Source organism: Eretmochelys imbricata, chromosome 10, assembly GCF_965152235.1.
Source record: "Eretmochelys imbricata isolate rEreImb1 chromosome 10, rEreImb1.hap1, whole genome shotgun sequence".
Taxonomy (NCBI): Eukaryota; Metazoa; Chordata; order Testudines; family Cheloniidae; genus Eretmochelys; species Eretmochelys imbricata.
In genome coordinates, this window is record NC_135581.1 from 6648982 (window position 1) to 6662214 (window position 13233).

The following is a 13233-nucleotide window of genomic DNA, read 5'->3' on the forward strand; positions in this document are numbered from 1 at the left end:
TCTTGTGGAGGCAACATTCCCAGTGAGATCAATGGGCGCTGGGCCTGACCGAGGTGCAGCTGCGACTGCAGGGACTGGCCGGTGATGGTTTGTATGCAGCATACTCAGCTGTGAGAGGCTGATATTGACTGAGAGAGTGCCAGGCAGGCAGTGATTGATATTTAATGAGTTTATTGTAAGCAGGAGAGAAAGAGATTTAGAATTCAGGACCACCAAGTCCTGCACACAGCTGGCCTGCCAGACATTGTTGCCCTTGTCCGCTCTCTCCCCCGTTATTTCTGTGCCCGTGTTACATCTTGTGTTACATTAGTGTCTTCCTGTGTATTTGTGCAGCGCCTAACACAACGTGGCCCCAATCCTGACTTGGGCTGCTGGGCATCACTGTCATATAACTAATACTAAGTGTGAATGAGCTCTTAGGTATCTTTGCATACAAGTGACGCTGGTGGACTGGGGGTCAGGAGACCTGGATTCTAGCTTTAGCTCTGCCACTGTTGCTGTATAACCTTGGGTTAGTCACTTCCTTCTCTGTGCCTCTGTTTCTCTGCCTGTGATTGTGGGGAAACAGATGCCACCCTTTATAAAGTTCTTTGAGATCTATGGACTAAGGGCACTACTTAAGTGTTAAATATAATCATGCTGTATATTTGCCAGCTAACTGCTCTGGAATGAAAAAGAGGGAGGGAGATTGAATAAATAGGCTTTAAAAATAAAATTTGATGTTTTTTTTTTTAAAGCAGAACTATTTTGTACCACAATGTAATTGTTAATGTGAAGGTAAAACTTCAAGATAAGCTAACATATTTCTCCTGACACGATCACTGCCTCCATCAGATATAGCCACTGTATAAATAAAAGTGCTGTAATTTTATAATCCTGCAGCTCCTAACCTTTTGATGAGGCTTCCCGAAGACATAAAGTGAAACTCTCCTCCCCAGATTAAAAGCTTTGATTAAAAACAAATGGATCAGTTTGATCTCTTCTGTGTTCAGGACACTGGGCCAATTTCAACCCTGTTGTAATGGCTGAAAAGCCAGTGCACTTGAAGCTGGGAGGCATTTGGTCCGTCAAATACAATCTGATGCCAGGTTAAAACTGAGTGATGTTCTGCCCCTTCAAAGGCTAAACACAAGTACTTAAGACATCGCATACTGAAAGGAGAGAGCAAGCTGGACTGAAAACCAAACCAGTTGGCGACAGCACTGGGATGGCCCTCGATCTAATGATGAAAAGTTGGAGTTTGGTTTTTAATTCTGTGGCTAGTTCAGTGAACCATGGAAAGATCAACTACTGCTGTGGACAGTCTGGTTCTCAGTGCCAGAGAGTACACAATCACAGCTGACCTTTAATTGATGTCCATTCCCTTGGGGATCCTGGACAAATTAACATCTAGACATTTGTGGCATGTAGAAGGAAGAGGTTGGTTTGTTGAACAGACACCAAAGCTGTGCCCTAATAAGACCTGCACTTCAACGTGCTGATCGCAGACAATTCTCCCTGAGGGTGATGAGGCGTTGGGGATGCTGAACAACATTCAGGATCAGGTCCGTTCTTTCTAATCCATGTGGTGTGTGTGCTCCGTATTCTGTAGACCGAGCTTTAACTAAAACTTGTACACTGTGTACCCGTGTGTTTCACGTCTGCCTAGGAACTTAAAAACATTTTGCTTATTTTTCCAGGCACCTTTCTTAATACAGGTATAAAACCAGCCTATAGGAAGCATGCACATAAACCCACTTGGCTTTCTAATGTTTCATGCAGAGGAGACTCATGGAGCAGCTTTTTAGGTAGCACTTGTAATGCCAACCTGAATGCCTTTTAAACTGGAGGTGGTGCTTCATTAATTCTCATGTCAGCAAAATCTCAAGCAGAGCAGTCTAAATATTCCCCAGGGAAGGTGAGATTCTAATTCATACAATTATTAGTCAATATCAGGAAGCTGGAGGAGAGAAATGAGAACGGTTCACCTCTTGTATACCTTTCATAGTGTCTCTCTTCCCTCCCGTGTTTCCACCAAGTCAAACCTTCAGTAATAATTGATAGAGGTAATGAGACTGCTTTTGATGTTTGGTCACAGTCAGCTGGCCGCAATATCATTAGAGAAACCATTTCTATGGAAAAACCAAGGGAGGCTTGCATTCTGCCTGATGGTGTAATTAATGAAGAGCTTGACATTTGCCCACCCCAGCAATCCAGTGTTCTCCTCATCCAGGCTCTTCTGTAGATTCCCCTGTCTCCAAACTTTAGCAGCCTGTACAGTAAGTGTGTGCAGCGAACCTTCAGATGAAACGCACGGAAGCCTGGAGACTGTGATGGCATATTCTCCTTGGGTATTGGTAATACACACAAATGCATGTCTTTGATTGGACCGAAACCAAGCATGCAAATGACAAGCTGTCACTGTTTGTGCAGACGACTTAAAAATACTATGTCTAAAGGAAATTGGAATAGACAGTGATTCGGCAAAGCTTTGAGCCCACGTGATTGGTGACTTTTCAGGAACTCTTGGAGTGTTCCTACTGCACCATTACATCAAAATACAAGCCTCATCGTTGGTCAAAAAGAAATAGAAATGTAACAAAAAACATGGGACTGATTTTTCTCTCTTGTTGGTTTCACACCACTGTAACCCCACTGACTTCAGTGGGGTTACTCCTGATTTACAGCAGCATAACCAAGAGCAGAATCTGGCCTGTTGTCCCTTCTGCACATCCCTGCATGCCACATTTAGCAGTGCATGAGTAGCATCTCCTCCAATGGACATTGCCTGGGTTACTGCACTGAGCATGATGTTGCTGCATGTGTTTCCAAATGTCATCAAACTTTACCCTTGGATTGTCTTTGTATGTGTCTCAAAGTTAAAGTTTTTTTCCATCCATTAATTGGCTTAAAGAAGTTAGGAAACTCCAGCAGATTAGGAGTTTTCAAGAGCTTTTTCTGTCCCTCTCCCCACCTCATATTAAATATCTCCCAGGCTTCCAAGCAACCAGCTAATCCTTCGTGTCATCTTCCCACAACCCACAATGCAGAACGGTACGACACATCTGCCGAGCATATGACATATATTGTACATACTCTACATGGTAGCTTCATGCTGTACAACATATATATACATACTGTACATCAGAGAGAGGATCCATATACTATACCTATAGCTCACAATGTATATAAGGAAAGGTCTATTTCAATAGTGGGGTAAGAAGCACACCTGTGCTCCAGCAATTTCCAGGCAGAGTATTTAACTCTGGACTCACACTTTATATTAAGGTGCATTATATAAATAGTTGATAAAGGGTTAATAAATGATAATCAGCTCTTTTAATAAATTGCTAATCAATTGTTATAGATTGTTATAGTCCAAAAGGTCAATAGATGATCTTCTGTAGTACCTTTTACTGATGTACTTATAACCATCTATAGCACATACTATTCATGTCTGTCACATGCTTGTAAGAGTTATTAATCATTTATTAACAATAAATGTACCTTTAATATAAAGTTTGACCAATTTCAGTAAACCTTAGCCCTTCCTGCAAGCTGATTTTGCACATTCCCCAAGAAGGCATTTCCAGATTTCCACATGTGATAAGCCTGAACGTGCAATGTGTTTCCATGCACAAATTTAAATAAATATTTTTTAATTTCAAATAGTGCTTTTTATAGACATACCATAGGATTAGCCAAACTCAGCTATTCACAGCAAAGACCATCACTCCAGTTCAAAATAATGTTTCGGATTTATACCCATCATCAAAAACAGAACACACAAATAATTGTTTGCTTTTGTGTTGTTTTTCCACCTTCACGGGCATTAAAGTTAAGTCTAGGTGACCTTGATCCAAACAAATGTTTAATGTGTCCCCATTCGACATTTAACCACCAAGAAAGAATAGTAGCTAAAGGATATGGGTGGATCCAGTTCCTTTGAACCAATTTATTTCAGTTTTTGCATTCTGATCTGGCATCATCTGTATTACCAAAAAGTAATATTACAAGTGCCCCTTCCAGCTGGAAGACATTAGCAAGGATGGGAAGATGAGCTCCTGGAGGCTTCTAAGTGTAGTTGTTCCATATTTCCCTGCTTTTAAAATAAACTCTCTCCTGCTTTCAACTCTTGAGACATTTAAAACTAGATTGGGCAAAGCATCAACAAAACCACTGTCAGAAGCAATCCTGCTCTGGCTTGGATATATGGCCTAATAGGTCTCTAGGTTTGGCCCTGATTTAGTTATTTGTATTTTTATGTTTCTTAAGTTTGAAACAGAATCAATCGGAAAGACCACAGTCAAAATCTATTACTACACACACAGTAAGAATACAACCAATCACAGGGTTGTATCCAGATACTAGTTACAGTGGCTTGTACTAAGGCTGGTTATGTGCAAAAAGTTTCTCAGTTAAAAGAATTCTTGACCGAAAGCACAGATATTAAGTTCACGTGGCCACAGTCCAGCTATTTTCCTGGTTACTCCCCTGCTCTGGTTCTTAAATTTCAAAAGAACCTCGAGCTGCATAACCTTATAATGAAGGTTCTAATCACGTTCCACTTACAGCATGTTTCCTTTGGATGACCTTCACTCCTGGGCAGTGGGACTTGAGTGTCATCCTGCACAGGGTGAATTTCACTCCCTTGGAGGCATACAGCAGAAGATGTCACACCTCCAAGCACCTGTCTAGATACAAAAGAGAGAAGGAACTAACACTGTTACAGAGCCGGCAGTCTGTACTATTTGACATGCTAAGCCACAGTCTTTGAATCATGGCTGCTTTCCGTTTGCAAATCTGAGCTACTTACAACAAAGTCATTGTAGGGCCAATAGGTACAGAACATTCCACCCTACCTCCTTTGGATAGTTACCCTTAACCTGGTCCCCTATGCTAATAACCATCCACCAATATGTGTTCCCCAGCTGCCTCATCCACCCTTGCATTCCCTCATATGCCATGTCTAGCTGGTAAATCCCCTTTCTCATAGAAGATGCGTCCAGGTTGCCATTCTCATTCCCATTGACTTACAAGTTGTCTGACTCCAGCCGAGTGAGAAGTAGAGATGCTCAGCCTGGTCCAGATAAAATAAGAACTGCCCTGGCTCTTTGCCCCAAACTGGAATTGAACCTGTTGTGGGTGTGAAAACTTTTCCTTCCTTAATTTCTGTTTCCAACCCTGCCTCTTGCACCCCCTGCTTCCAACCAGATGGGGAAGTGCCTGAGATACTGTGAGTGAGGAGGCTGGTCTCTGGTCTGACTAGAAGTGGTAAGTACTGTGAAATCTTGCAAGAGAGAACCTGGCCTTCCATGTTATCCAGGACAGTTCTGTGGGCCCAAGAAGCCTGGATTGTTCTGATAAGGTATCTGATCCTTTTAGGTGCTTAGCTGAACTGAGTCTCCAAAGGGCCAATGTCACTAGTTGGAAGGCCTTTGTTCATTCCATCTGAGGCTCAGTGCGTTACGTCTGCTTAAAACTCTTTGGAAGCCTCTGATCTTAGGAGGAGCCCACCCAGCGCCCAATTTTATGTAAGAGACAACAGTCAGGAAAGGATGTTGTGTGATACCTGCCAACGTGCCTTACGCTGGCAGGAGGGAAACATGGTCATTGCCTTGCGTTTGCTTGTCTCTTTCTGCAGAAGCCCAGCGCAGACCCTACTATGCTGACTATTCCCCGACGCGGAGGTATATCCACACCCTCTGTACCAGCCACTATCTGGACCTCTTCATTACTTTCATCATTGGGGTCAATGTCATCACTATGTCAATGGAGCACTATAACCAGCCCAAGGTAAGAGCCACGTGCCCTCCTTGGAGTGCAGCTGAAGCTAAATGCAATTGGATGGGATGTCACAGCAATTAAGGACCATATCCTGTTCACCGAATAGCATGGGAGTATGACCATTGATGTCAGGGGTATCTGAATATGGCCCTAAGCGAAAGCTCACATGAGAGCATTGCCTGTTCTTTGAGATGCTTCTGAGGACCTCAGGTTAGAAGTATTTGGTACAATGAATTCATCAGCTATAGCCACATTTCCACCTTTGATTAGGGCCAGCTGTACCGTTCTGCCAGAAAAGAGTCACCTCTTGAAGCAAAGGGCTTGAGTCTCCTCTCGTGTAAACTGGTATGAATCAGGAGTAATGCCTTTGAGGTCCATGGAGTTACACTTGCATAAGAGCAGTGTGAGATCAGAATCAGGCCCACAGAGGATTAGATGGACTTTGGCCTCGAGAGCGATGAAAGAAAAATTGCCCAAATAATTGGTCTCCTGATTTTAGCAGTGTCCTACTGACATTTGCCATGTAGATTTTCATTACCAGGTGGAGTAAAATACGTCAATGTTTTAGAATATTCCATTAACTGATGTTAATATGCAACGGGTGTGCTCAGGGTGGCCTTCTTTCCTCACTGAATTTGGAGTAAATCGGCTCTGTTTATATGTTGTGCTTTTGGTCTGGGCTGTGCTGGTCTGGGTCCTCCCACACCTCCCCAAATATTCCTCTGCTGCCTCCTAGGGGGGCATGCCCCACAGTTTGGGGACCAGTGTCCTAGGGAACAGGGCCTTCATCATTCTAGGGCTGATATATTTGCCCTTCACCACTCTCTTACATTTGTCAGGACTGACTTTCTCACACATAGATCTTTTGGCCTGTCCATCTGTATTACAGGAACATTACATAGTATTATCCCTCACAGCTCTCCAGAATCTGTGTTTGCTTTTTAATAATGTAAGGTTTGCCATGTCACCTGCAAATGATTCTCAAGGAAGCTAAGCCAAGATACACCAAGCCAGAGGGTAGCGTGTGTGTGTTTTATGCCACCTGTACTCCTCTGCTTCTGTAATTCCTTTACACAACAGCCTCTGTTTTATTTCTCCTGAATCCGATCTCACTTACATGTGTGTTATAGGAGTCTAAATCAATGGAGTTCTTCTGGGTGTACACCAGTGTACATGATACAAGAACTGGACCCAAGAGAGATCTTAAGTTAAATAATAAATGGCCACATTATAAAAAACAAAGGTGTCTATTTTATTTTAGGGAATATAATTAGAATCAAAATAGAGCAAGACAGGCATTCAGAAATGCCAGCCCTATTACATCTGTACAACTTTCAGATCACATTTCCAAAAACCAACAGAAGTCCATCCCACGCATCAGGGGAGAGCAGTCGCACAGATGTCAGTAGGAGAATTTTGCCCTGAAATTAAGCCATCTCTGAAGTTCTGTGTTCCCCTGTCACCAAAGCAAATGAGATTTTCTTTTCTCTAGTATTACCATTGACTTTTTGTTTCCTATTGTGTCTGGTTTTGTTGTTCATTTTTCTGATTTGTAAGAAACCTATGGCCACATTTGACCAGAAAACAACCCTAATCAGGGGGAAAAAGCTCTTTTACTCCAGAGCCATCTATTTTAAGATTTGAGCAGTGTGGTTTTTTGCTATTTTTGGCCTCCAACTCCAATGAAATCCATTAGAAACAGTCATCATCTTAAAGTATAAACACTCTGGATTCCTGACTTCCGAACGCGGCTTTATAGAGGGAGCGAACATTACACCAAATATGGAGATCACTGGAGATGTAACACATTTTGAGAAGGCAAGATTTCATCTGTCTCCAATATTATTTATTTTGCTGAATGTATTAAACTAAGCTGAATTCCTAGGAATAGCCACACCGGAACAAAGCAATGATCCATTTAGTCCAGTATTCTGTCTCTCATCATGGCCAACTCTAGATATATAAGAAGACAGTGTAAGATATTCATAATGCACCTTATAACAAAATTGTAGTAAGTGGGAAAGGGGTTGAATTTCCTCCTCTTCCTCCTGTGTTCAGCAGTTTATGCCCTGAAGTCTGAGGATTGATCAATAGCCATTGTAATTTTTGGACTAGCTAGTATCACTGCTGATGATGTTCTTATTCAGATCAACATCTAGTTCTTTTTCAAGTTTTGCTATGGTATTTGATGCAATAATATTTCATAGCAATGATTCCACAGGCTCATTCTACTTTGCGTTAAAAATAGAGGGCGGATCAACCCATACAGTTCAGATCTGGATCTTGAAAACTCCCAAAGACTGGGGGGGTCTGGAGGCATGGTTTTGGCTAGGGTCCTTCTTTAGTTAAAATGTAACTATTTTTAAACAGCATAGAAACTTGTCTTCTCAATTTCCACATCAGAGTGATTCTTTTAGGGCCTAATTCTGATCTCACACTGGGGCAAATCAATAGTAACTCTTCTGAAGTTATTGGAGTTATACAGATGTGAGTTGCAAATCAGGCCTTTAAACTCTTGTTCATTCATATGCAGAGCATCTGATTTTAAGTTTCCAATCCTCAGCTGCTTTATCCCTCCATTGTGCTTTGCCCTTTCTTTTGTCTCTACCTCTACCATCCTCCTACCTGCCAAGTGTTTTGTGGTGGGACGAAGGTAAAGCAGCATGTATAGAACTAACAAGTGCCTTTCCTTTCAGACCCTGGATGAAGCTCTGAAGTACTGCAACTATGTGTTCACCATCGTTTTTGTGTTTGAAGCTGTTCTGAAGTTGGTGGCATTTGGTTTTCGAAGATTCTTTAAGGACAGGTGAGATTATTTTCAACTCCTTTGTGTTTGGCCCAGGGTCTAAACCAGAAGCCAAGCAACTGAAGCATTGCTGTAAAAATAACATAGTTGGATACAAGAAACTCTGTGCTGACTAGCTACAGCTCCCGGGGATGTCTCACAGGAGTCAAGAAGTTAACAAAATGATGATTGACACCACTGGTCACGCTTTATAAAGGGAATAGGAAATTAATACAAAGGGTTTAAGTGTGTTCTTAGCCCCTTTCACTGACTCCACCACAGAATTTATCACTGCTTAGTTTTGCTTGGCCTTGAGGTGACAGTCAAGCCACTACCCTTAATACATGCCTGGAAAAGACTATTCTTAACAACGTAACGGCACCGTTTCCTGCAGAACTGATGTCCTATCCAATCTAGACTAGTCCATGGGCAGCCTGCAGGGTGCTAGCTAAGTAAACCCACCAGGAATGGGCAAAGGAAGGCACCCTCAGCACTGTTGTCCTCTGACTATAGCTACCCAGAAGCATAACTTCACATTTTGCTGCTCACTCGACCGGATACAAATGTATGTGACAACGGGCTGTGATTTGGAGACCCGCTGAAGAGCCAGATATGTCAAAGAGCCTTATTTCATGCTTCACTTCACACAGATAGGTCAGATGCTGTTCCATTTAGTCCTGGGAACAGTTTGTGTCCCTCGTTTATCCAGACGGCTGATGCATGGTTCTAGGCTGCCATGAGCAAGCCTACTTATCAGGAAAACTCCTTAGGAAAGTAGCTTAATCTCTTTTAGCTAAAACAAGTATGAGTTTTTAAGTTGCACATTGGTCTATCTCTAAGGAAGGTAGGGATATCAGGAACAGTGTAGCATAGTATGGTTCCAACTTTCCTCTCTAAACTTTGGGCCAAATCCTGAGCTGGAGTAAATCAGTTGAAGTACATGGTGCTTTGCCAGTTAACACCAGCTGAGGTTCTGGCCCATCAATCCTGGATCTGAAAGGGGATGGGGTGCTGGCCTTGCCCACAGTCCTTTCTATAGGAGAATACAATTCCACTGTTACGGGGCACCATCCTAACAACTCTGTCCATGACGCTCCTTTGAAGTGTGGTTCTTTTTTGTCTTTCCCACGTGTACCCTGCTAGGTGGAACCAGCTGGACCTGGCCATAGTTCTTCTCTCAATCATGGGCATCACGCTGGAGGAAATTGAAATGAATGCCGCGCTGCCTATCAATCCCACGATCATACGCATCATGCGGGTGCTACGCATAGCAAGAGGTAAGAATTGCCTTTCCAGCCTGGAGCCTCTTCAGTGACCATGCCTGATCTCTGGGGTGATTCCATAGAAGCCAGTGGGGTTGCATCAGGGATGAATTCAGCCCATTGTGTTTCATTTCTAGGTCATTTGAGTTTGATTCAGACCTAGGGATGGAGCCGGGCTGCAGGGTTTTGATTCAAAACTGTAGTCTGATCTATAGATCATGAATAAATATTCCCAGTTATCACTTTGAGGGATGACAGGTTCTTGTCCCAAGATCAGGCCCAGTATTATTAAAATTATTATATACTTGGGATCCCCGATGTGCACAGATGCAACACTCACACTATAGGAACTCTTTTATATTGACAAATAACTAATTTATTAACACATTTAGCAAAGTCACACACTCTAACTCTGTAAGGTAGACAGAGATAATACATAAAGTACATCGGAACATCCATACTCACACCATCCCTTGCAGAACAACCTGAAATGTTAGCCATTATCTTCCTCATCCCTGTCACCCTTCTCATCTTCACCAGTGGCCATCATTCTGGCCCCTCCCCAAGGCTACATATCTCTCTCTACTGCCCCAGTTTGGGATGCCACTTTTATAATATGTTACGCTGACATTACCATGTCTAATGCATATTCAGTAGGGGTTTCTCCCCTCTTCCATATTTGTATTTCCTCCCCTTACCAATGTTAAGGTGTCCGTCTTCTATAGGTTGGTGTATTTATGATTTCACCCCATTATCTTATATGTCAATTCATTGCCATGGCACTCTTGCGGTCGGATGTTTCGTCCAAAACCTTCCAGAAGCCGGTGTCAGTTCATGTTCTGTGGTTGGCTGATGTCATTATGGACAAAATTCCCCCCTACGCTCTACGTCCAGTTCACCAAAACTCACGCATTACCTAAGTTTATCTATGCCAAAGTTCATAGACCTCAAGCCTCTTGCTAACTGCTGAAGCCAATGACGTACAGGATACAAGCCTGTAGGTTCCTTGCATTGCTGCTGAATATAATAAAACAGAATATAATGCAAAGCAGTGAATATAATGGAGGTAAGCTGGCCCAGTGGTCTATAAAACCCAATATGCCCAGATATCATGGCCCATCTCTAATTCAAACCCAAGGTCCTAGACCTCTTGTGGGAAAAGATCTGCCATGGGAACACACAAGAGCAAGGACTGGTAGATTTCCCACATCCTAGTCTCCTCCTTAGAAGAGGAGGATCATACCTCATGGAGTGAGGCACCTTCCCTAGACATCAGCTGCAATGGGGCAAGGAGGAGAATTGACTTTGAAGGTTACTGTCTGCTCCCATTCACTTTGGAAAGGACAGGAGGGAGTAGGCCCAGAAGTTCCCCCATTCTGTTGTACATACCATGGAGGGGAGTATACTTGACACTTAGATCCCTGTCCCTGCATGCCGTATTTATAAACGTAGGGCCTGATCCTCCTCTTTAACAGGTGTAAATGTGGAGTCACTCCACTGACATTAATGAAGTGGCTAGAGAGAGGAGAATCCACCCCACAGCATCTGTTTCACTCCTCTTCCTTGAATAGGTTTGTGGTGTTTACATAAAAAATGTGTCCTAGCCCTGGTGCTTCAGCTTTGCTTCTCGTTGTAGTGTTGAAACTGCTCAAAATGGCCACGGGGATGCGAGCTCTCTTGGACACAGTGGTGCAGGCCCTACCCCAGGTAAGTCCGGAGACAGGATCCACGCCAGACAGGGACAGAAGAGTTTGATTTCTCTCATGGATTTAGTTTTTGTGCTGCACCTTGTAGGAGATGCTGGTCCTGGTATATAGTCTTCGTATTCTCCCTTGATACAAATGGTTCTGCTGAGAACTGCAGGCAAACATTCTGCCCTCGGGGACTGCAGGGTAGATCTTGTTCCCTGATTTTCTCGCCCCGTGCATGCATGGAATCCCCAGGAGTTCTGGGCTTGGTGAGAATAGCAGAGTGTTGGAGTTAGAGATCAACTGTGCAGATCTAAGAGCAAAATCTACCCTTCAACCTTTGTAGGCAAAGTTGTTATAAAATACAGAATTGGGGAGTCACGGGTGGACCGGTGCTTCCCAACCGATGCATCACAACTCCCGGGTTGGGCGCAGGGCACTGAACGTTTCATTACAATTACAAAAGAAAATAAAAATTTCCAGAATAACTGCAGGGCAACCAAAATCTTCCCTGTTTGTGAGGTCAGATGTTGTGGTTATCGTAGAAGCTCTACTCCTTTCATGTCTGCAAAGGCCAGCTGGACCCACAACTCACTCCCCCGCTCCCCCATCTCCTGGAAGGTCAGGTATTCTGCCATCCTCTCAAAAGGCACACCCCAATAATTATATAGCCTTAGCATCACTATCACTGATACATGGTTTACTCTTACTTCTGTGGTAAATGGGAGGGGTCACCAGCGTTTTTGACTTCAAATGAAGGGAGACAACCTGAAAAGGCAGAGAGAGATCGGGGTGGACTGAGGAACCTGCTGATGAAAGCATTGGCATTAAAGGACTCTAAATGTGCACTAGATTGACTGTCAATATTTGACGATTTCCTTAAAATCCCCAGTTCCTTTATGGGGAAATCTCTGCTTTCATTTTTAAAAGAGCAAGTGTCTAGCTCTCATGGTTGTCAAGGAAAGCTTGAAAGCATGATCCCTAAAGGGTCAAAATCCAGAAGGCAAATAAAAAGAACCCAACGTTTTGCATTGGGGGTTGTTGTTTTTTTGTTTCCTCCCCTCCCCCCAAATCTCATTATTTTTAGACCAATCTCGTGGGGTTTTTTTGTTTCGGTTTTTTTTTTGGGGGTCACCTTGCTCCTGATGTTTGAGTGCCTGGGGTTGGCAATCCTGCCAGTGCTGTAGAGGAAAGCATGATTTTCCACTGCCTTGTACTCTCATTTACACCTGAGCAAAGTGGGTTTAAAATGCTCCCAGATCAGTATGACAGCCTCTTGCACCCACTTTATTACAGGCATTAAGTGCTGAGACAAGCCTGTGGAGAATTGGGCCTAGGTAACTCGTACAACTTTGGTAGGGTTTATCTACACAGGGAAATTTACCAGTGGGACTATACCAGTGGGACTATACCCCTTTCACTGACTCCACCACAGAATTTATCACTGCTTAGTGTAATATCCCTGGAGCTACTCTGGTATAATGTCCCAGATGCTTTCTGCTTTCTGAATAAGTGTGTCTACATGGGAGTTGTGCCAGATAGCTACAGAGGTTTAATTGTACTGGGATAGCAATAGAAGTATAATTGTACCGGCATAGTTCTGCCAGTACGTTTCCCCATTTAGACAAGCCCACAGCCTCTCCAGCCTGAACTGAAAAACAGAAGTTTCTTTTTCTTGGAAAGCTCTGTTTATCCTTCACCACTGCCTCAAAAGATGTTCTTAATCTAAGCC

At 43.2% G+C, this 13233-nt stretch overlaps 1 protein-coding gene across 1 annotated transcript in view; it reads left to right on the plus strand.

Annotated features, from left to right (window-relative positions):
* Positions 1-13233, plus strand: part of CACNA1H (calcium voltage-gated channel subunit alpha1 H) — a 478708-nt gene that overhangs the window by 435499 nt on the left and 29976 nt on the right. The window contains exons 25-28 of the mRNA XM_077827747.1: positions 5624-5775; positions 8463-8572; positions 9695-9828; positions 11450-11520. Coding sequence (XP_077683873.1) covers positions 5624-5775; positions 8463-8572; positions 9695-9828; positions 11450-11520 — 467 coding nt within the window. The remainder of the gene's footprint in view (positions 1-5623; positions 5776-8462; positions 8573-9694; positions 9829-11449; positions 11521-13233) is intronic.